Raw genomic sequence first — 25,587 nt, forward strand, 5'->3', positions numbered from 1 at the left:
TCTATGACCATTATCCCTTGCAAATACCAAAAGACAGTCACCATAACCTTTCCGACCGAAGGAATGGTCTTCACCTTTTTTGGTGCAGATTCTTCCTCGGTATCCCATTGTTTAGATTGTTGTTTGGTCTCACATTTTTTGGTGCAGATTCCCCCTTGGTATCCCACTGTTTAGATTATTGTTTGGTCTCAAGAGTATAGTAACGTATCCATGTTTGATCCACAGTGACAAAACGATGCTTTAAGTCCAGTGGATTCTTCCTGAACAGCTGCAAACCATCCTTGCAACACTTCACACGATTCCATTTTTGGTCAAGCGTGAGCAACTGCAAAACCCATCTTGCGGATAGCTTTTTCAAGCCCAAATGCATATGCACAGGGCGTCCAGAACATTCAGCATCATTTGTGCTCATATGGCCACTCCGAAAATTTTAAAACCACTAATAAACTGTTCTAATCGAAGATGCAGAGTTACCGTAATGTTTATCAAGCTTCTCTTTAGTCTCCTGAGGCATTTTGCCTTTCATAAAGTAATGTTTAATCACCACACGAAATTCTTTTTCGTCCATTTTTTTACAATCGCTCGACTTCCTTGATTCACACGAATACCTAACACAAAGAAATAGACTAATATGACTGAAACTTGGTGTGCATTCTTTCCAAAGATGCTACTAACTAAACATGATCTCGATACACGCCGATGGTGCCATCTCTTGGACTTTGCATGGACTTCTCAAACGCCCATCGTATCTCATAAACTGAGGTAAGAATGTAAAGTAATTTACAAGTAATTTTTGTAATTATCAGTGTGAGCAGATTAGCAACAGTTGTAAATTCTTTTTAGTATACTTTGAAGTAGATGCATGCAGTAGCTGCTTCTGCTCTTAATGTATAACTTGACTCCTTGCATATACTTGAGAGCTCTCCTTCATGATGGAATTTGAAAAACATGATGTATGCTTGTATGAACTTATGTATGGTATTTATAGCAAGACAGCAAAGTGACACAGTCAGTATAACTGCATAAAACATGTTTTCTACAGCTTTACATGGTCAAGTGTGGATCATGCAATCTAATTATACAAGTTTTACTTGTAAAAGTACACAAAATGTAAATTGTTATCTACACTGCTTATGATATGTTACCTATTGTAATTAAATCCGGAGAAGATTGTATAGAAATCAAAAAAGGTAATCTCAATTTTAATTTGTGATCACGACAAAACTTGCATACATATGGAGTGACAGGAGGAATGGTCAGTATTCAGGAAATTGACAGGAATGATCATTCAAAGCAAAAAAGTTAGTAAACATGGGCTCTAAAATGCATGCCTTAAGAGCTATGAGCACTTCATCATCTTCGATACTGTGAAACAAATCTCTGGAAAATTCTTACTCGTTTTGCTCCATGCTACCTCCTCCCAAAACATGGAAAGCAATGAGCTTGCAGTAGAAGAGATTTGTTTCATAGTATCACAACTGAAGAAGTGCTCACAGCTCTTAATATAAGCACTTTAGTGTCAACATTTCCTACTTTTTTTTATGGTTCTTCATGTCATATCCCTGAATATTGACCATTCCTCCTGAAACAGACTGTATTACTGAATGACACTGGAACACTATCAAGATATAATGAGTACATACTATGTATAAAACATTCTTGGACTTCTCGCCACATCAGTCCAACATAACACCTCAAGTTTTCGACAATTTCTACCATCGCCTTTGTCAGGAACAACTGACTTGTCAACATTACTGCTATGGTCGCCTTATATAACCCAAGGACAGCTTCTAATTGGTTGCTAGTTATGTCATGCTGTCGCATGTGGTGTCAACATCTGTGCTGGTGACACCACCACTCCCACCGTGCCATAAACATTGTGACAAAAATCTATGGTTCTTCTCTGCACTGAAAGCTCGCTTCCATGCATTGTTAAGATTTTATCTGCCATCATGCTGATGGATTTCTCACACATTCTTATTTCTACAGCCTCTTTAATTATAGAGCTCCATTATGAGGGAGACTAGGATAAAAATTTTCTTTCATCAAACTATGTTTCTCTGTGAGGCTGTGCTGAGTGACTGCAGATTTCTCCAGTTCTTGATTTTTAATGTGCCGTTGATGTTCTGCAGAGTGGTCGGAAACAGAGTGGATGGAAAGACCACTATAATTGTTCCTGCACTCCTGTGGGATGTTGTAAACCCCAGGAATCCTGAGGGCGAGACTGTCCTTAACAGTGCATAGCATCAGCGCATCTTCCCAGGACTCTGCCTACTTTGTTTGATATAGTGCTGCAGAAGAGTAGGAATGCAGTCAGTGGCTCATCACTTGAATGTCCGACATTTTCATGCTTTCTTTTCTTGGATAATGCTGACTTTACATCATGTGACCCATAGCCATTTTTTCAGAACACATACCTCAGATGACAGATTTCAGAATCCAAGTGGTCTTCGTTAGAGATGGTTTTTGCTCTGTCTATTAGTGTATTTAAAGCTGCTCTCTTCTGCACTGGATGATGAAAACTCTGGACACTAAAATATAAATCAGTGTGCATCATCTTGTGGTACACCGAGCGGCCAAGACATCCATCTACCTTCCACTGTACCAGAACATCTAAAAATGACAGCCTTCTCTCCTTCAATGATTCAATGGCAAATTGGATGTTTGGTTGCATCCTGTTCATATGTTCCTCGAAGTGCTCAAGAGCTTCTACACCATGTGTGCAGACCATAAATGCGTCGTCAACATAATGATAAAATGAAGATGGATGAAGAGGAGCCAAATTTAAGCCACGTTCCTCAAAAAGTTCTGTAAAAAGGTTGGCCACTGATGGAGACAATAGAAAAACCATAGCCATTTCATCCATCATTTCACAAAATGAACCACTGTACAAGAAATAATGGTCATAATAACATTTTGGAACAACTTTTATCATTTCAGGAGGAAATTGCTCTGCCAACATTTTCAGCGTGCCTCCACAGGAACCTTTGCAAATAGTCAGACCACATCCAGATTGCCTAAAATATCATTTGGGCCAACTATAATCTGTTTCATTTTCTCAAACATCTGAGAGTTTTTCATGTGATGTTCACAGCGGCCAACTATCAGCATCATCAACTTCATTAAATATTTATACAGTCTGTAGATAGGAGAACCAATGGTGCTAACAACTGGCCTCAATGGAATACCTTCACTGTGGACTGTAGACAATCTGTAAGGCCTAGGAGGTCTAGGAGCTTGTGGCCGAAGATTTTTGATAATATCCTCTGGTAGATCAGAATTCTTCAGGAGCTTCACCGCTTTTCTTCTGTATGAAACAGTTGAGTCCCATTTTAGACATTTGTATATATTGTCTTCCAACAATGATGGTACTGTGCTGTGATATTCAGTGGTTTTCAGCTAAGCTGCCCAAATCTAACATCAGCAGCTGAGAGAGAAAGGGGCTCAATGCAGTGTGGAAAGATGAAGATCTTGTAGTGCTTCCTGCTGACAAGGGAAATGCTACAGTTGCTCTTAATACCACTGATGTCATGGTTGTTGGAATATAGCATGCACAAATGTCTAAAACGAGAACCAGCCCTGTCATACAGCAGAAAAAAAGTGGAGCACCTGACTAATTCTGGCCTGCCAAAGGATGTCAACAAAAATCTTAGAACACAAGCTCCAGACCTCCTAGGCTGTGCAGATTACCTAAAGCCCACAACAAAGGTCTTCCATTGAGGCCAACTGCTAGGCTCCCACACACTGGAGCTCTATAATTAAAGAGGCTGTATAAATAAGAATGTGTGAGAAAACCATCAACGTGATGGCAGATATAATCTCAGCACTGCATGGAAGCGAGCTCTCGATGCAGAGACAAACCACAGATTTTTGTCGCAATGTTTATGCTGCGGCAGGAGTGGTGGTGCCACCAGCACAGATGTTGACACCACCTGTGACAGCATGATGTAACTACCAACCAATTAGAAGCTGTCTTTGGGCTATGTAAGGCCACCACAACAGCAATGTTGACAGTCATTTGCTCCTAACAAAGACGATGGTGGAAATCATCAAAAGCTTGAGGTTTCACCCTGAACTGATGCGGCAAGAAGTCTGAGAATGCTTTATACAACAGTGCCATTATGAAAGACTTTTTTCTTAAGTAGATATTATTGTGAACGCTACTGGATTCCAAATCCATGAAAACAGTGATGCACAAGCAGTAAATTTGTATAGTTTGCCGTGAAATATACTTTACCTCACAGAAATTTGCACACAAAACAGCAATTATCAAAATAAAATTGTCAGGCAAAATGATAAAAGTTCATCTTTGGCATGCAGCCAAAAACAATAAGGTTATCACGTATTACCATTGTAAACAATGTCCATCTTTTAAAAAATATGCTCCTCAGCTTTCTGTCTGCTTGCCACTCTGACCTCCTACACATCATACATTACAGTATTCGGTTAGCTACTAATAGTTAATATTGCTACTCATTTAAGTTCCCAGCATGTACTTAGATTTCTATTTCAATGTGGCTGCAGTTTTAAAACCACATGAGTGAAACATCTTCAGTGGACAGTAAACAGTACATGAATTTGAGAATAAAAAATGTGTTTACCTGGCGAAAAATGATGTTCCAGTTTGGAAAACATTTTCTGATCGAGGTGCTGCCATAATTCGCGTAAGGCGAGAAGGTCATAGGCAGATATGTACTGTGCCAGTTGTTCAACAATTCTGTCAACCTGCAAAAATTTATTGCGTAATTTTATTATATGTCTTTGAAATCCTGACAGTGAAAAATTTTAGATAACAAATATTTGTCCTTTTGTCTCCTACATATATTTCCATTAAGACCCAAGGAAAACCTAACTACAATGATGTTTTTGAACAAGATCATTCTTTAAGCAGCAAATTCAGCATTAAATAATGATGAAATTAAACATACCAAAATTGCAGCTGTTAGCACTGGTAATGCATCTCTAACACTAATGTGTGACTTACTTTCCTTGTATTTCTATTAACCACACGCAGGATTTGATGCAAAAGGCATCACTTCTATTTCATCTAACTTATAATTTTTGTTTGAAATTATAAATAACCCAAGACCAGTTACCTATAAAAAGACTATCACTAAATTGCATCCTTCAATTACAGCTCTACAAAGAAAGAGAATAAATCATCAATAGTTCATCAGAGGCATGTACACAACATATCAGTGATGTCAACTATGGAACATGTCACACCATAAATAATTGCCAGCCACTCAAGAAATATATTACTCAACTGATCAGATAGATATACATGACAATGTAGTCATTGAGTACCCTGACACTAACAGTCACAAAATTTAGTATAAAATCAAAATTTAAATTGTGAGAGAAATATGAGAGAAATAAAATTCTGCTAGTAAAGAATTTCAGTGTCCAGGTGAAGTATATGTGACAGTGTAGTCATTCAAGTACCCAGATGCTAACAGTCACAAAATTTAGTATAAAATCAGTCACATAAATAAATTAAACATACCATTCTAGCACTCTAGAAAAAGGTTAAAAATGGACAAGTGCACACAAAGATGTTCACAAACATGTAGAGTTCTAAAAGAAAATATTTTAAAACTTGCCTTTCAGTCATATTAAGCGGTATACTTTTTCCTTCTTCCAAGCACCTTAAGGACGATGACAGGCAAAATTTATAAATGCTTGACATTTTGTGTTTCATCAGCAAAAATGAAGGACAATCCACCAGTCAAAATGTGGGCTAGTGGTGTTTGTATGCCCAAAGGACCCCATACCAGTGGGCCATCTCGCCAGAAAAGAAAACTATGCATTACAAAATATGTCCAATTATGAATACTAAAGCTGACTGAAATTCATTTTGGTGCAATGGCTAGATACAGCCCACTGTGACTGGAAGATTAGTTTTACAGAGTGCATTTTGTTGTTCCTCACATCTAGCTTTTCCTCCGCCCAATGACATATGATCCAGTACTTCATCAATAAGAATACTAAATGTGAGACAGTACTAAAGTAGGGATCTTGCTGGTCTCCTCAGTTGTTGCATCTGTCACTGCATTATTCCATCTTCCCAAATGAACTTGTACACAGCAGAATGTCATCTTCTCCCCTAGATGTTGTACATATAAAAGGGTGACCTGCATAAACTAGTTTCTATGATGGGTACAGGCACCATATACTTCACAGTGCACACAGGGAATCACACCAAATAACAAGATTTTGTAGCTGAAATATATTTCACATCCTCCAGTGCCCTCAAGGTTGCATGTACCTTGACATTGTAGACTGTTTGGTAAATGGACAAAGAGAGGACAATCACAGAAAACCACTCAGTGACCACGATTTGCTCTCTTCTTAATATGTCACGATTTCTAAATGAATTCCAGACACTACCATAAATCTAAATCGATTCCAGGCCTCTTGAGCTTTAAGGATGGCATTCAACACTGTCACCAGAAGAGGAATGGAACCTGGTCCATAACAAGTACCAGGTAGGCAGGATCTACAATCTTCAGATGTTTAGGTCGGTCTGATTTATACACCTGGCACTGATACCCCATGGCAAGCCCACAGAGGTTTTGTGAAACTGGAGCAGATATCCTACATCTGCTACACATGACCTGTCGCTGAGGGACTTTTGGTATGTTAGTGCCTATGGGGACCTGGTTTTCATGTTTCTCAGGTGTGGTAACCACTATTTCAGATAAACAAATTTGGTGGTTTCCCAGTCCCAGTGCCTGATCTGCTACTACAACCACTTTTTAAACATAGTAGCAAATATAGGATTAAACGGTTCAGATGAAGAAGCAAGAGAATATATTAAAAGTGTCATTCCACAAAACTTTAAGCATTTTGAAGCAGTACCAACATCCTTGACTGAAATTAATACAATTCTAAGAATTCTAAAAAACAGATGCTCTGGTGGGGTTGATGGTACTTCATACAGAATTCTGAACAGTTGTTCCAACTTAATATGTAATGTCCTTAGTGATATATGCAATGCATCACTGGCACAGGGAATTTTTCTAGATAGGTTAAAATATGTAATTATTAAGCCACATCATACGAAAGATGACAAGACAGACTTAAACAGTTATCATTCAGTTTCCTTATTGGCATCTCCCTCTTAAATAGTTGAAATGTAATGTACTCAAGAGCAGTTGCACACTTGAGTGAAAACAATTTGCTAAGCACATCAAAGTTTGGGTTCCAGAAAGGTTGCAGGATTGGGAATGATATTTATACAGTCACTCATCAAACAGTACAGGCCTTAAATAATAATATATCATCTGTTCATATTTTTTGTGATCTCTCAAACACTTTCAACTGTGTAGATCATGATACTTCCTTAAAAAACTCAAGTTTTATGGAACTGATGACACAGCTGATTTGAATCGTACTTGACATACGGAATGCAAAAGAGGCTGCGGTGAATGATTCAGACAACGCTGGAAAGATAGAAAAGTTTAGTGACTGGGATACAAATCACAAAGGAAGTCGCACAGGATTCAATTTCGGGTCCACTTCTATTCCTTATATATGTGAAAGACCTTTCACTTAGTATTCAACAAACAAAATTGGATTTTTTGAAGACAAAACTAGTGTTATAATAAATCTCATTTCAGAGAAAGCAACAACTGACGTAGCACAAAAGCAGGAGTCAATAAGTAGGACAGCATGCTCTAAATTTTTGGGTGTACATATTGGAGAAAACTGGAAGAAGCATATTACTGAGCTTCTCAAACAATTAAGTTCAGCTACTTTTGCTCTTCGTGTAACTGCTAATATTGGAAACAAACACATCAGCTTCCTCACATATTTTGCATATTTCCACTCAATAACACCATACGGAATGATTTTCTGGGATAAGCCTTCACTTAGAAAGAAAGTATTGATTGCATAACAGTGCGCAGTAAGAATATGTGGCATTCACCCATGAACGTCATGTAGGCATCTCTTCATGGAGCTATGCATTTTAACTGTGCCATCACAATACATATTTTCGCTGATGAAATTTGTCATAGATAATCCATCAAAATTTGAGAAGAACAGTGATGTACGTAACTACAGCACTAGAGGAGAAAAAGACCTTTATTAGCCATTTTAATAGTTGCTCAGAGAGGAGTTCAATATGCAGCAATAAAAATTTTTGATCATTTGTCAATAACATGAAATGTCTGACAGGTAGCAAAGCAACATTTAAATCTAATTTCATATAATTTTTGCTGAACAACTCCCTCCATTCCAATGATGAATTTCTATTAAAAACTAGTAGCCAGTAAAAAATAAATAAATGAATAAATAAAACACTTGTCTTTAAATGTAGTTGTATGAGTAGGAAAAAATGAGAATGTGTTCATTAATTTTAACACTAATCATGTATACACATCATGTTAACTGACTCATTTCATATCATTTCAATATAAGAATCGATCAAGTGATCTATGGAACATGTAACTAACTAACTGCCTAGCTACTCTCGCTTTATCCATGTTGCCCAGACCACAATTGCTCATTATCTTTAAGGCAGGAGTTAATGCTCCTTTTTGTAGTTCCTATATACATTTGACCATTTCTGCAAGGGATTTTATATACTCCTGCTGTGACAAGCAGCAGGCATAGGTGCTTCACATTGCTCAACTGTATGATTCTCTCATTAAATTTTGTCTTATAAGACTTGCCTGACTTTATATTGGGAATAGGAACAGGCCAGGAAACATCCCTGGAAGCCCAATTGCTGGAGCTTTGCAAGTATCTTATCCCTCTAAGACGTATCACATGCCTCCTTCTCAAGGTAAAAAAAGGGACATCTATAAGGCATTATTCATGTAGGAAAGACTGTTATACTGCCACTTCCAGTAGAGTAAGATTGTCAGTGGCAGGTTATTTCTAGAAGTAGAACTGGAAGTGACAAAAGAGCTTCCTAGAATCAAGAACCCACACAAAATAGTTGTGCTCCGCCTGCCAAGGTCTTTTCTATGCCGTTCACAAGAGTAACACTATGACATCCATCTACATCTATACCCTGCAAGCACCTTATAGTGTGTTGGAGGGTACTTCTGGTATCATTATTTGCAGACCCCTTCCCTGTTCCATTCACAAATGGTGATTAGGAAGTACGACTGTGAGTTAACCTCTGTATTAGCGCTAATTTCTCAGATTTTCTCATGCAGTCTTTTTGCGAGATGTATGTGGGAGCAAGTAATACGTTGTCCCACTCTTCCTGGAACGTATTCTCTCAGAATTTCAATAGTAAACCTCCCTGTGAAGTACAATACCTATCTTGCAGTAGTTGCCACTGGAATTAGTTAAGCATCTCTGTAATGCTGAAACGATCAATGCTTTGTCGGATCTTGTCTACCTCTTCTATTAATGGAACCTGGTAAGCATCTGATACAGATGAGAAATATTCAAAAATCAGTTGAACAATTGTTTTGTAAGTCATTTCTTTCATGAATTAATTACAATTTCTTAAGATTCCTCCTATGAATCCCAGCCTGGCATCTAATTTGCTTGCAATTTGTTTTATGTGTCATTCCATTTTTGGTCACTGGATGGTTACTCCCACGTATGTTTACGGTAGCTACTGTTTTCAGTGATTTGTCACCAAAAGTGGAATCGTATAGAAGTGGACTATTTCCCCTATTTATGCACAATATGTTACATTTATTCATGTTCAGGGTCAATTGCCAGACCCTGCACCATTCGTCAATCCTTTGCAGGTCTTCCTGCAATTTGGTATATTCTTCTGACATTGCTAATATCTTATAGACAACCACACCACACCATCCAATAGCAGTCATATCACACTCCCTTGATGTACTACTGAAATTATTTTTTTACACCTGTTGATTTTGTCCTGTTAAGAGAGACATGTTGAATTCTATCTGCAAAGTAGTCCTGAATCCAGTCACGAATCTGGTCTGATAATCATCTCAGATTTTTTCAGTTAACAACAGTGCAGAATACATGAGCATAAAATATGTACCATGATTCTAACAACATACTGATATCAGCAACACAGGCTTATAATTATGTTCATCTGTCCTACAGCCAATCTTGTAAATGGTAATGACCTGTGTTCTTTTTGGGTTGCTGAACACCCTTCATCTGCAATAAACAATTGCTGAAAGATGAACAAGTTCTTTCATGTACCCTCTGCAGACTCATTTGTTCCAGATGCTTTTCCATTACTAAGTGATTGTAGTTCCTTTTCTATTCCACAATCACTTCTCTCAATCTCTGCCATTTCAGTATTCATGGGATGATTGAAATGAGAAACCATATTATGATTTTCTGCAGTGAAACATTTTCAGAAGACTTAATTCAGTATTTTGGCCTTCTGTCTGATATCTTCTATTTCAGTGTGAGTATGGCTACCGAGCGAACAGATGATTTCAATCGACCTACCATCTTTACTTAAGAACAAACCTTCTTAGGGTTTTTAGTCACATTGGTTCACCAAATTTTAATTTCCATTTCACTGAACATTTCTCTCATTGTTTTGCTCATTTCTGCTTTGTTCAGCTTTTGATTGTCACCTACCTTTGGTCCGACTTAAATGTATGATAAAGTTCAACACAAACTTGTCTAAATCAAACTGAATGATGCTTTTTCATTTTATCTTCCACATGTTCATCTTCAGGACTGAATTTTTGATACTCAGATACTCATCAATTGGTATCTAATCCCTCTTGTTAAACAAATACATTTTCCTACCTTTCTTGACATTCTTTGTAATGCCCATAGCCAATGATGAAGTCACAGCCTTATGGTCACTGATGTCTTCCACCACATAAACTGATTTTTAATGTTCAGAGCTTTTTGTTGCTATGAGGTCTATGAGATTACCCTCACAGATTGGTTCTTTAACTATCTGCTCGAAGTAATTTTCGGACAAGATGTTCTGAATAACTTCACACGAATCCTTGTCTCCAGCATCAGTTTTGCCCACATAGCTCTCCCATTGTACAACTGACAAACTGAAATCTCCCCCTATTACAGATCCCCTATACAGATTCCATTGTTGGGGATAAAGCTCATATTCTTCCACTTGACAAAAAATATGCCGCAATGGCAAGATAATGATGGCAGTTACTTCTGTTGAACATTTTACCTTTATTTAGGGATGTCTCCTTAACTGATCCATCTGCATATTACTTCTGTAACTGTGACTTCCCACACTGCACAGAAATCCTCTTCAGAATCTCCCATATTAATGTATACTTTGTAGGATGATTCATGGTGTTCAGGAATCTCCTCTTATTCTCCTTTATTAATTGATGGCATTTAACCTCATTAGTTGAAAGATTGTAAAGTCTCAGCAACTGAATCTCCGAAGAAGTGTGTATCTGCTGCTGACTGGACAGAAGCATTTCTCACAGTCCCAGTAATCAGATGGTCTTCATTGATGACCAGAATACTATGGGATGGATTAATTAGAAGATCTGTAGTTCACGGTCATGATGTGATATTCCAATTTCTGGGGCACTAAGACAATGTTCAAATACAGACAGCTGGGTGGCAAACACCCAGGTGGTCTTCCTGGGCATACATTTTAATAGTTTCATTTAAGACACTTCTTGATCTCCACAGTGTGCCATTACTGACAGGAGATGTCTGCAGTGGCAATTTTCAACCACTTCCTACTGAGCAGTGTCTGCAAGGATGGGTGAGCATATCACGAGATAGATGGTTGAGAATGAAGAGTATGCTTTACTTGGTCACATAGCAAAATTTTTGAAGAGATTAAGCTCTCAACTGCTGAATCTCTCACGTAAATGGTGGTACACCCCCCCCCCCCCCCAACACATGCATTTAAATCCCAACAAACAAGGAATGGATGTGGGAGCTGATTTTTGATGCCAGGAAGAGCCTCTAGACTTAAAAAAGGAAGCAAGATATAGTTCGATGTCTCATCAACTGCAATCTCATTGGAAGTCGACAGTTCAGTTAGAAGAAGGAAATCAGCTGCAGCTTATCGAAAGAAACCGACACAGCATGTTCCTGAAACTGTTTAAAGAAACAGCTGGAAAAAAAATCAAGCTAGGCAGGTTAATATTTACAGCCTAGTCCTGCTAAACCCAAGTCCATTGTCTTGACCACTATGGTTGGTTGGTGGGTTGGTTGATTTGATGATTAAAGAGTCCAAACTATATGGTTATCAGTTCCTCTTACTTAGAACAGGCAAGTCAATAAAAACACATCAAAGAAGAGCCTAGTGTGCAAACCCCAAGGAAGAGAGACCCCAAGGCCTAGTGAAGGTAAATGAAGCCTATAGAAAGGAACATGGAAGAAGAAAAAGGGGGAAAGAAAGAAAAGCGTGTAGGGTGCCCCATCCAGAGAGCACCTGCACCTGGAGGCCTCCAAAGGCAGAAAGTGCAATGGGGGACATAACCCACGTCACTTACCAGAGACATCTCACACAACAGTACCCAGAAAATCTGGTAGTGATGATATTAGGTTTCATTATGGAATACGGGGAGTAGCTCACAACTGGTTCACCTCTTACTTTAGCAACAGACAGCAAAAGGTCATTATTCACAGTGCTGAGAATGGCTGTAATGTGGGGTCTGAGTGGGGCATGGTCAAATGGGGGGTGCCCCAGAGATCAATGTTGGGGCCACTCCTGTTCCATATTTATGTAAATGATATTTACCTAGTATTACGGGTATCTCTAAAATATTTTTATTTGGTGATGACACTAGCTTGGTAGTAAAGGATGTTGTGTGCAGCACTGGCTCAGTTTCAAATAGTGCAGTTCATGACTCAAGTTCATGGCTTGTAGAAAATAGACTAATGCTAAATCACAGTAAGACTCTGTTTCTCACACACAACTCAACAAAACCCAACATTTTAATTTCACAGAATGGGCATATGATTAATGAAACTGAACAGTTCAAATTTCTAGGTGTTCAGATAGATAGTAAACTGTCATTGAAATCCCACATTCACGATCTTGTTCAAAGACTTAATGCTGCCATTTCTACTATTCGCTGCTGCATCCATTTTCAACTGTCATTGAAATCCCACATTCACGATCTTGTTCAAAGCCTTAATGCTGCCATTTCTACTATTCGCTGCTGCATCCATTTTCAATAAGCTACCACAAGAATTAAAAAATCTTAGCAGTAATCCACGCCCTTTCAAATCAAAACTGAAGAGTTTCCTCATGGGTCACTCCTTCTATTATGTTGAGGAGTTCCTTGAAAAATTAGGCTGATTCTTGTTGTACTGTTGATTGCATTTACTTAAACATATGCCTTGACTTTTTTCAAGTTCATAAACATTTTATTTTGATCTGTTATTACTTTTATGTTGTAATTTCATGTACTGACACATTCCATGACCTCGGAGATTTGCTCCTAATTTGGTCCTAAGGAACTCGACATGTAAATAAATAAAAAATAGTGTGGTCATCACCACCCTGACGAAAAGTCAGCAAGCCAATCTCATGGGTGGGGATGAAGGCTGTCCCCACGTGTGTAGCAATTTATAATGCATTAACGTCTGCTTCCCTCCCCCACCAGTTTAGGGATGAGGCTTGACAGTTCACAAAATGTCACCACTCTTTTAACACAGGAATCAGTATCTGCAAGGATGGTGGGCATATCTTCATACAGACTCAGTGATGCCCTGATATCAGTATATAAGACTCACATGCCAACATATGCTGAACTGAAAGTGGCGCACCGCAAACCTCACAGAGTTGTGGATCCTCCCGCCGGAGGAGGAAGCCACGTGTTAAAGTGCTATGTCCGGTGTGCAAAAACCTCCATCTAGTGCTGAAGCTAACATTAAGTCCACCATGCCTGTGTGGTCGATTTCAGCAACCGCAGTTTGTTGCCTGTCACCTTCAACCAATCAGGCTCCCACTGATACATGATGCGTCTGTTAAAAAAAGAGATGATGGTGTACAATTGAATGGGTTACTGACAGACAACACCATTCAGACATGTTTCCTTGGTTGCTTTGTTGGCTATGTCCTTTCCCTGCATCCTGATGCGGCCAGGTACCCAGCAACAGATCACCTCCTTGCCGTGGTGTTTAAGCTGCTGTAAAGAGTCGTGGATGAGCTGAATCAACTAGTCTATTGGATACATTTGGTGAAGTGCTTATCACGCAGTAAGCGAGTCAGAACAAACATGAAACGATGTACAGTGATGCTTGTGAGTTCTCTCCAGTGCCATTATAGTGCCATACAACCCCACATCATAATTTGTAAATTGTTCTGGAAGATGCACTTTGAAACCCTATCCGTGTAAACAGTGGAACAACCGCGGACATTCTCTCACTGGGATCCATCTGTATAAACAATGATGAAACTGTGGTATGTACTTAAAATGAAGAAAACGAAGTTGTAAAACCATAAGTACAAGTTTTCTCGCACTGCGTCAGGCTCAAAATCATTTTGGGCTTCTGAAGGCACCAAGGCAGCAACGCTTTCCATCCCTGGCTGTGTACTCAGAGGTCTGACAAATCCAGATCCTTAAGACAGTCAGCAGCATGTATCCCAAATGGCTGGTTCACTTGGGGCCAATTTGTGAACAGCCATTCAAAGTTGGATTGGACCACTGTACTAAATGCCAATGACTGAGATGATGCTGAGGTTTTCAGTGCCTGTCAAGCCAAAAGGATATGTCACCAAATCCAAAGAGGTGGTGCACTAGCCTCTGCACACAGACTCTAAACTGGGCTAGTCCAAAAGTCTCCAGTCAATATCCGACGACATGTAACATCTTGAGGTAGGAAAAACAGGCTGATTCATAGAGCACGCTGCCATAATCTAAACATGATTGAACAAATGCTTTATATAACTGCAGGAGGTGGGACCTGTCAGCTTTCCATGCTTTTCTGCTATGGCATTTCAAAATACACATTCACTGGAAGTCCTTTATTCGTGCGTCTTTCAGATGTGGGAGACAAGTTAATTTTGAATCAAATAATAAACCCAAAAAGTGCACAGTTTCCTGAAAATGTTAAATATTGTCCCCCATTGTGAGCACTGGTTGGTTAAAACTTCGATGGGCATGGTCAAAACTGACACATGTAGTCTTCTCTGGTGAGAACTGAAAGCCAGTTGCCTTGGCCCAGGTTTTGCTGCCTCCTGATGGTCAACTGTAGCTGTCTCATCGTCATTGTTAAGATTGGAGGAAGAGTAGAAGATTGTGTAGTCATCTACAAGCAAAGAGCATTTGACAGGGCTGCTGACTGTGGAGCAGATGCCACTGATAGCAATGGCAAACAATGTGACACTGAGTACACTACCTTGGAGGATTCCATTATCTTGAACATCGCAGTCAGACAAAGCATCACCAACAATGTATTGAAAGCACCGGTCCTTGAGGAAGGGATTGGATAAGAAACACAGATGTCCACATAGTTCCCACTCATGGAGTTGGTGAAGGATGTTGTACCTCCAAGTAGGGTCGTACGATTTTTCAAGTTAAAAAAACACACAAACCAAATGGTTTCAGCATAAAAAGGACAGGAACTCCTGTATCACCATCAATAGAATTAAGTTGTCAAGGGTGGAATGGTAGAGCCTGAAATCACACTGGGAATTGCTAGGGTGACGTCAGGATTCAAGCAACAAGATGAGGTGGCAGTTGGCCATGCATTCAAGAGTTTTACCCTTATAACAGCTAAGGGCTACACTCCAGTAACTGTTAGGGATGCTACAGTCCTTGCCTGGTTTCCATAATGGAATTAATATTGCCTCCTTCCAAATCGTGGAGTACTGTCCATCAAACCAGATCTGACTGAAACAAGAGAGGAGTTGTTCTTTCACTTCAGGGTAGATATGATGGAGCATGGCATAATGAATCTCATCAGATTCTGGAGCAGTGTCTCTGGCCAAGGAAAGGGCTGATTCCAGTTACCACATGGAGAATGGAAGGTTGCAGACTTCCTCATTATGTGAGAAGAAATGGAGCTTCCTCATCTCCACAGTCCTACAGAACACCTGAAATGCAGGAGCTTGTCTGGATGACACAGTGACTGTAGAAAAGTGTTCAGCAAAAACTTGAGGCATATCTTTTATTGTGTCCACCAAAACCCCATTTCTTGACTAGGCCGTAAGAGGACATATACTGCCCTTGCCTGAAATTGACATTAATCCCCAAACTTGTGCAGTGGATGTGGACCGATTAATGGAAGTTGCGAATTCCTCCCAGGAATCCCTCTTCCATTCTTTTATCACTTGTCTTGCATGTGCTCACGCAGATCTGAAGGCATAAAGGTTTTCTGTAGTTTTATGTTGTTCAAAATTCCGCAGAGCTGTTCATCTGGCTCCGATTGCCAATCGACAGCACATCATTCCACGAAGGTACAGGTTGTTGTTTGAGGTGGTTGCTAGACTGGGGGATGGAATCTGTGGCAGCCCATTGGATCTCAGGCCACTGTCTCCTGTGCACAATCCTTTTTGATTGAAAATAGCCTGTTGACTGTACAGCAACCAATTTGCCCTGTGAATCATCCATTTTCATGGTCTAATGTTGACCACTGTCTGACTCGGCAGACAGATCCACACTGGGAAGTGGTCACTAGAATGTAAATCTGTTGCCACTTCCCACTGAACCAAGTCTGCAATAGTTGAGGGAGCAAACACAAAAGTCAATGGCTGAAAAAGCCCTGTAGCTGTGGAAGAATGTGTCATCTGACTCCAGTTCAAGAGGCAGATATTCTCATAATGGAGCAAGTGATGGCCAAGCCCCACACTACATCATGTGCACTGAAGTCCCCCAAAAGGAGGAATGGGTTCGAGACTGCCCAGAGGAGTTCTGTCAGTGCATCCGCATCCAAAGGATCATGAGGTGAAAGGTATAAACAACACACTGTGATGTTAAATACTGCTAGGACTTTCTTGGTAACTGCTTGTTAGGAGGGACATGAGAGGAGTGGTATCTGTCATCAATGAAAACAGGTACTCCACCTTTAGCCCTGTCTCCAGTAATATCCTCTTTCATGTAAGGGTGGTAACCCCCTAATGTAGATGCATAGGTGACTTTGAAATGAGTTACTTGCAAGCAGATGCAGAATGCTTCCTCTTGGACCAGGAGCTGTAGTTCTGCCAAATGCAAGCGGTACCCATTTAAATTCCACTACAACACAGAAGTGTTGGAGCCGTTGATTAGCATAGTTAGTCCTGTCCTTCTTCCTCGGAGGCAGTTATTTATCTGGGAAGTCAGGTGGAACATTAGCCGATGCCCATCTCTCCGGTTCCTCCAATTGGAAATCCATATTCTCATGAGTAAAGTCCCCACCTCAGAGGGAGAAAGCTCACCAATCTGAACATTTAACTGCCACTTTCTTTGACTTTGAACTACTTTTTGAAGGATGTTTTTCTTTACTTTTGGGGGAATTGGTTGCTTGGGTTGAGAGGAAGGCTTAGTAGGTTTCCGATGGTGGGCAGCAGAATGTGCCTCAGGTTGTAAGCCCATCACCGGTGTCTTCCAAATGATTTCTGGTTCAAGTGCACAGTACTCACCACAGGTACACCAACAAGTGCATGTGCACGTACTTGAATCTGTGGTGTGAGTTCGTTTGGAGGCATCACATTTGGCGATTGGCTTTTTAAGGGCCAAAGCAAAAGAAGTAGCAAAACCCAGAGGTTGCATAGCTTCGAAAGCTTTCTTAGTGTCACCATAGCATATGCAGCTTGTGACTTCCAACTCCTGAATTTTCCTTCCCTCATTGTAAACCACAAACTTTCTGCTCCGTACTGAGTGATCCACAGAGCAGTTTATACATTCGGAGTACAAGAACTGCCTGATTTGTGAACTGAGCCTCCACAATTTTCACATATAGCCCTCCCATTACATTCCATAATGGTATGGCCAAATCTCTGACATCTGAAGCATCGCATTGGGTTAGGAACAAACAGGTGAACCTTAAGACAGATATAGTCTGCAAGGATGTGTTCACATAATTCAGGAGTGCTAAACATTAGAATAAATGTTGCACGTTTTTCCACTGTGTCATTGAATCTCCTCATATAATTCTGCAATTCTATGATTCCCATATTTTTCCATTCTTCACGTAACTGTGCAGGGTACATCTCCATTACATCAGAGCAGGTAACTACGCCTTCAGCCTCGACAGGGTAGTCACCTACGGCCTTACGTCCCAGAAGCTTAAATACTTGGCTTGAATTAACAGTTTCAACTGGAAGTGTTCCATTACAAAGTTGTTTGACACTTTTAGGGAGCCAGCAATACCCTCCAACGCCTTGTGAATATAGAAAGGTGAGACCTTCTCAAAGGTTCCCTCCATTCTCTTGCTTGCAATCAAAGCATTATAGCACACTAATGCCCTGTTACTATGATTCTGAGACTACTTCTTGGGAGGACTGACAATTTGAGCTCTCTTTGATGGTACACCCAGTCCATCAGATGTAGTAGTTTGATGAGACCATTCTATAGGCATCCCACGAGATGCTAGATAAACAAATGTTGACCCAGGCGGAGCCCTGCATGCCTGAGCAAGCTTCATACAACTGTGGGCAGCAGGTGCCCCAGAGGATACCCGTTAGAGACCATTTTACCACCTCAACTGCCATTCACCTCATCAGCATGTAGCACACGTTGGAGTTGGTTTTTTTTAAATAGAAGTGTGTATCTTCATTGCTATCCAGGCAGTGAAGCCAAGGCCCCCATCCTCTGAAACATACAATAATCCACCACCACACTGCACGGTGGTCGCTGAAACATGGTCGGAGCTTACTGTAACAGAGGGCTGGTGGCGCTTACCAGTAACCAGCTCAGGAACCTGGGGTCGCCAAGCCCGTTCCCAGCAAATGAATGCTGAGCTCCTGGGGGACCCAGAAAAGACTGGTGATACGGATAGTGTGAGTGAAGTAAAGGAAACAAAGAAGAACAAGTCATGCAGAACATGTGAGAAGGGGGACAAAGAGCAAAAGAGTGGTTAGAGCAAGGGCTGAGGCAGACCACCAAGCCCAGACAGTTGTTTCCTGTTTGGGGCAAAGGAGGCAACAGGGTGTCCCGCCAACCCCTCAATGAACCGACAAGGCTGAGACACCCTCCCTTACAGAGAGTGGTAAAAACACCCTTCACGAATAAGCCATAAAACAAGGTCAGCTGCTGAGGCATCGTCTGCTAACAAAAGTGGTAGTGAGTCAGGAAGATTAAGAGTCCACTGCAGGGCATATAGGTGAAGTCCAGCAAGATGTGGACCACAGTCAAATACACCAAAACGAAAGTGAGACAGATCCTTGCAACAGAGAAGATGACAACGAGTCAGCCAAGTACGGCCAATGCAGAACTGGCAAAGGACGATGGAGTCCTTGTGAGATGCCTACATGGAGGACCTCAACAAATTCATGGTGTCCTTTATCACTTGTAGTTTGTTTGACAAAGTGAAAGTATGCTAGTCCGCATTCCAAATCCTTAGAATTTGATGGCATAATACAAATTGATGGTCCGATTCTTGAATACCAATCTCAAGAGGTGGCTTTCCAGCAGTCAACTTGGCCAGCCTGTCGGCAAGTTCATTCCCCGAGATCCCAACATGACCCTGGGGTCTAGACAAAGACCACTGAGTGGCCGCTCGTTTGAGGGCAAAAAGGGAATCCTGGGTAGTTATAAATAAGGGAGGGCAAGGGTACTACTGGTCAAGAGCTTCAAAACTGCTCAAAGAGTCGCTGCAGCTGAAGAAGGACTCACCAGTGCAGGTATGGATACATCAAAGAGCATGAAAGATGACTACCAACTCCACAGTGAAAATACTGCAGGTATCTGCCAAGGAACAGAGTTCATTACATCCCACACGAACGTAACCAAAGCTAGTGTGAATGGCAACCATCGGGTCATCAGTGTACGCCACTACCAAACCTCAGGGACCAGACACAGATAGAAATCATAACCCCAGGTCTGGGCCACCATTGCAGGAGGTGGATCTCCACATCTGGAATGAGGGTACGGCAGTTTGGGTGCTCTGGGGAGCAGAGGATCCATAATGGATGAGCGATTAACTGTTGTCAGCACAGAGCCCACAATGATGGAACCCCTGCCTCCCTTAGAATTCTGATCATGGAGCTAGTCTGAAATGCATCAGTTGCCAGTCATACCCCACAATGGTGAATCGTGTGCAGCATCTGTACCATTGGAGGTGATGCTGAGTTGTATGCGAGACTCCTGTAATCTAGACAGAACTGGACCAATGCTGTGTAGAGCCGTATCGGAGAAGAATGGTCCGCAACTCAGCTGGTCTTGTTGAAGAATCGAAGAGCATAGCAGTGGAACCAACGTGTCTGCTTTAGTTGACAAAGATGGGGAAACCATGTCAACTGGGCATCAAAGACCAGTCCCACAAAATGATGAGAGGCCACTGCATTGAGGGACTGGCTGTCGAGGTACAGATCCAGATAGGTATTGACTGTATGGTGACATCACAAATGCATAATGCAGATCTTGGCAACTGAAAAATGGGATACATGAGTAAGAGTCAAGATTGCACTCAGTGTATAACTCCATGCGGTCACAAAAGAACAAAAATAAATGCAAAAGTCATCAGCATATAAAGAGGGTGACCCATAGGTCCCGCAGCCACCACCAGACCATGGATAGCCACTGAAAGGAAAGGGACACTCAAAACAGAATCCTGTGGAATCCCATTCTCCTTCAGATGGAAGTTGCTACACTAGGTGCCAACCTCTGAAAGTGCGACTTGCAAGAAGATTCTGGATAAAACTCAGGCGCAAGCCACAGGGGCGTCAGTTATGTAACGCGGCAAGGATGTGGTGGTGTCACGTGGCAGATCGAAAAGATTGCAACAAGGTGTTGACAATGGGCAAAAGCCATTTGGATAACAGACTCCATATGGACTGAATTATCTGCAGTAGAGCCACTTTGGCAAAAATCTACCTGAGTCGAAGCCGAAAGGTCCCAGAATTCAAGAATCCAATACAAACTCTGAGACACCATATGTCCCAGTTAATTGCAGAGGCCATTGATTAAACTGATCAGATGATAGCTGTCCATCTGAAGAGGCAGTTTGCCTGATTTCAAAACTGAAATATCAACACTTTCTCACCACTGGGAAGGGACTTCCCCCTTGCTCCAGAGATGGTTGAAAGGGAAATACGGAAGCGTCCGATCCTGCCTGTCTGCTTTGACCCATGACATCACAAATATGGCAGAAATGACCATAAACCACAATTCCAATATGGTGCATATAAAGTCGTTACGTACACATTATGGGGACGAAAATACATCGAAAAACAAACATACACATGTTCCACAAAAAGCCTAATGACACTAACGGGACAAGCACAGGAAATAGGAGGGTTTTGGGTGGGGACAAACTAAATATAAACAAATTTAAACACACACCCCCATACAAAACCACGCAAAATGACGAAAAGAACCGACATCACAAAACTCCCCAAATACCACTAAACACAATATCATCTGGAATCGGACACTTCCCTTGACCTATATAGCTCAACAGCAGCTCCCGATCCCATAAATTAGGACCTAACACTTCCCTTGACCTATATAGCTCAAAAACACCTCCCGATACCAATACCAACATTCACAGCCACACATTGGGATCAAACACTTCCCTTGACCTGTTATCCTTACGACATCTCCACATACAGGCGTCCCTGGTCCAAGACGCCGGAACTTTAAGTAAGCCTCATTTCTTCACGACACACTGAACACTTCACAACTTCATCCAAATATCCGAATAGTTGAAGAAATTTTATTAGAGACAACGCACTGTCCCCATCATAGCCGACAACCGAAAACTGTTGACCCTGTCAGTCATATCCATCCATACCTACCAAAGACATAAAAAAAGCAATTTACCAAAATTCACACACAACGCCACACTCGCAAACTAAACCAAAAACATCAGCTAACACACCACCATAGAGCACCACCGATCGCATCAGAATGACACCTACAAACACGCCACTCTCACAAACTAAATTCCGTGCCGTCATGACGTCACACACCACAACAGCCTTACGTCACGGGTCAAAGCCGATGGGTGGGATCGGACGCTTCAGTCGACCCGTTGAAAGGGTCAAGTACATGATGTTGGCTAGCCATAAATAAGTGTTGAAGCATTTGGTTAAGCACCTAGTCAAGTCCAGGAGCCATGTTGGGTCAGAGAGCATGGGAACTGGCGAATACCCACTTGCTACACGGGGATTTATATGTCTCCAGGTGGTGAAGAATGGAAGATAAAGGTAGTCGTTCTAGGCAATGTTTGAGAACATGAAATATGTGCAGACAGTAGAACGACACCGAGGTCAGAGCAAAATGCTCAGCAACGGAGTCCAGACTGGTAAGGATAACAGCATTCAGGGCAATTCCCAAACACCAATAGGAGGATGGCGGTCAAAAATGTGACTTATCTCTGCCCATATCTGTGAAGAGAGAGTATGTGGCTCTATGGCAGCAACATACTGTTCCCAACAAATCTCTTTCTGGCATTTAAGAAGGTAATGGTCCTGGGCACAAAGCTTTTTATTGTAAAGGGCAGGAGGTGGCTGCTCTTTGTAATGTTGGAGGGCACAATGGCAGTCTTCAATAGCTGCCGTAATTTTGGGGATCCGTCAACGGACATTTTTCCTTTGGGGAGAAATTGAGGAAGAAGAAATCACTGACGCTGCTGTCGAATGGATGGTGTCGGTCAAATGCAGCAAGGATTCATTAATGTCACTGTGTGGTGGAGCAGTTGGCAAGCAAGCTGAGGAAAGGCATCCCAAACTGCATTAGGAAAGGTCCATCAGGAGGGGAGTGATGCTGGAAAATGGAAAATGATCACTGTCGCACAAATTGTCATGAACTTTGTCGCTTTGAATGGAGGGGAGGAATCCAGGGCTACAGATGGAACGATCATTGGCTGAGAGAGTGCTGTGTGACACACTTAAGTGTGTGAGGGCTCCAGTGTTCAGAAGGCAGCGATCAAGCCCTGCCAGTAGGTCTCCAACAATCCTGTCCTTGTCAGTGGTTACATTAGCACCCCACAGAGGGTTATGGGTGTTAAAAATTCCCATGAAAAAGGGGGGGAGGGAACAGTCGAATGACGGCAGGAAGCATACGAGGCTTGTCCGGAGGAGGAGATAAAGATTGCACATCGTTACCACATAGTCTAAATGGATCTGAACAGCCACCACTTACAGCACAGTATGAAGAGGAACCCAGGAACTAACAATGTCTGTGCAGACCAACATACAGATACCAACTTGCTTGCTAAGGGCCAACCTAGTTCTGGCACAGCACAAGCAACAGTGTAGAGAGAAAGAAGAAACTGCAATTCTGGGAGATATGAGAGTAACCACTACATGTCCATTGAAGGACAGTAGTACATGAGGCTGAATGGACATCAAACGGGCCAGAATTGGTCATTGTGCCAATTCAAGTGTCCGTCACTCGTAAGTATGGAATGACATCTATGAATGTAAGATCAGAACCTGATTGAGAGGAAGGGGGCAACACCCCCTGGGATGTCAGTGTATATGTGTGTGTGAGGGGGGGGGGGGGGGGGCACATCCCAAGACTTAGACATCTTTTCGTATCCTTTGGGGGAGGGGGGGGGGGGGCAGAGGAGGTGTCATCAAGAAGAGAACAAGTTGCAGCAACATCACGATCCAAAAGAGAACAAGTGGCCTTGAGGATCACTCTACATGAGTTCTGCATCCAACTTGAAGCAACAGGCTTGTTGCCCTGGAGACACTGGGGAGGGCAGTTCCTGGAGGGAGCCCCATTTCCAGCAGGTGCCAGAGAAGAGGGTTTCTTCTGTGGACAAGGAGAAATAGCAGTCCCATTAGGGGAGGGAACAGGAACCTCTAGGAAGGAGACAGGATGGAGGTAATGAGGAGGAGTAAAGGGTGCAACTGAAGGAAAGGCAGACATTAAAGGTACCGGGTGGAAATGGTCAAATTTCTGTCAGACTTCAGAGTGGGTAGATAGTTAAGAGTTTTGAATTTCTTAAACTTCATTTCCTTTTTATAGATTGTAAAATCCGGCAAGAGAGCAGAATGTGGGCTGGAACATTCCAAGCACTTGATGCAAGGACTCCTCACATGGAGAGGTTGCCACAAATAGGATTCGCCTCACATCATGAAGATGTGTGACCAAACCTGAAGCACCAGGAACAGTGCATGGGAGGTGGGATACAGGGATTCAAATCAAACCAGCAAACCATTCTACATGTACCTCTACAAAAATAATCCACAAGCCACTGTACAGCATGTGGGATTGCTTTTACTTCTTTTGGAAGGGTATCACCCTCAAAAGCCAGGACAAAAGCACTGGTATCGAAATGATTGTCCTTAGGAGTTCTCTGGACTCACCAGATGAAACAAATGCCATGGCATACCATTAGTCCTGAGTTTCATGTCAGATTGAAGCTCCCTTTGGAAAACAATGCCCGGGTCATATTTACAAAGGGAAGCCAAATGACTAGAGGTTTTAATCAGTAGGCAACCAGATTGCATCTTGCTAAGTGAGTCACTTTCACTAAACTTATCTTTGGTATGTTTTACAAAAAAAAAGAGTGGTTTGGTAACTGCAAAAGTCCCCTCTGTCAGTCTTGAAACAAACCAAGTAACAGGGAAAGGGTTTCGTGCCAGAGAGTGGCCAGGGAGGGGAAAGCTGAGGAAGCAAAAGCAGGAGCAGGGAGAGAACCGTTCCTGTCAAAGAGACAGCCAAGGAAGAGCGGTCAGAAATGTGGAGCCTAGCATACTTCAGGGGCAGAGCATCTGCCCTGGTACCACCCACTGTGATCAGGGGCCCACCCCTTGGGCACCATCCAGCTGCAGCAAGGGCTGCTGCGCACGGCCGCCATTGCCGTGAGTCTCTATGCACCAAAAAGGCGAGCAACACACATACACTGACATCCCAGGGGGTGTTGCCCCCTTCCTCTCAATCAGGGTCACTCCTAGGCATACACAAGGCAGTGACAGCTCAGGAACCAGAAGTATGTTCTCTGTGTACTCAGGGGGCTCAGCCAGAAGGGTGCATAACAACAACACCACACGGACTGGTTACACGTGCTGGTGACCTAGTGTGGAGGAGGAGGGGGGGGGGGGGGGGGGACAGTAGGTGGGCTACAGGTGGTAAGGAAGGGGGAAGGTTGGGGGTGTGGGGAAGGAAGAAACCCATGCCGGAGAAACTAGGCAGAGAGTTCTTCCCGAAATGGCTCACACTTTGGAAACAGAATTCAGAAAGAAACAGGGGTCAAACCTCAAAGGCGATGAGAAAAAGCAAACAAAATTGGAAATCGGGAGAGTGAAAAGAAATAGCAGAAACTAGGGAATAGATGGGTCATCACAAGAGGAAACACCAAGGGAGAAAGAGGGCCAGGGAGCAGGAGGGAGAGGCGTTAGGGTGGGAAGGAGTGGATACAGGAAAGAGAATGCTGCCCAGGAGAGAAGAAAGCCTGCAATAGCTCGGGGCCCCATGCGTGCCCCACACATTCCACAAAAGAGCTGTGGGACTGATCGCTGGAGGGTCTCGGTCACTTTGTCATCTCACCTAGTCTTGAAGATTAATTCATCATTAGGAGGCACACACAGGGAAGAAAAGTTGAAATAATTGGATTGCATAGCATGTG

At 42.0% G+C, this 25,587-nt stretch overlaps 1 protein-coding gene across 2 annotated transcripts in view; it reads right to left on the reverse strand.

Moving 5' to 3' along the window:
* LOC124789898 (WD repeat-containing protein 91-like) overlaps positions 1-25,587 on the reverse strand; it is a 216,886-nt gene that overhangs the window by 179,336 nt on the left and 11,963 nt on the right. For both annotated transcript variants that reach the window (XM_047257417.1, XM_047257416.1), the window contains exon 2: positions 4,602-4,725. In XM_047257417.1, coding sequence (XP_047113373.1) covers positions 4,602-4,725 — 124 coding nt within the window. The remainder of the gene's footprint in view (positions 1-4,601; positions 4,726-25,587) is intronic.

Source organism: Schistocerca piceifrons, chromosome 3 (assembly GCF_021461385.2).
Source record: "Schistocerca piceifrons isolate TAMUIC-IGC-003096 chromosome 3, iqSchPice1.1, whole genome shotgun sequence".
Lineage (NCBI taxonomy): Eukaryota > Metazoa > Arthropoda > Insecta > Orthoptera > Acrididae > Schistocerca > Schistocerca piceifrons.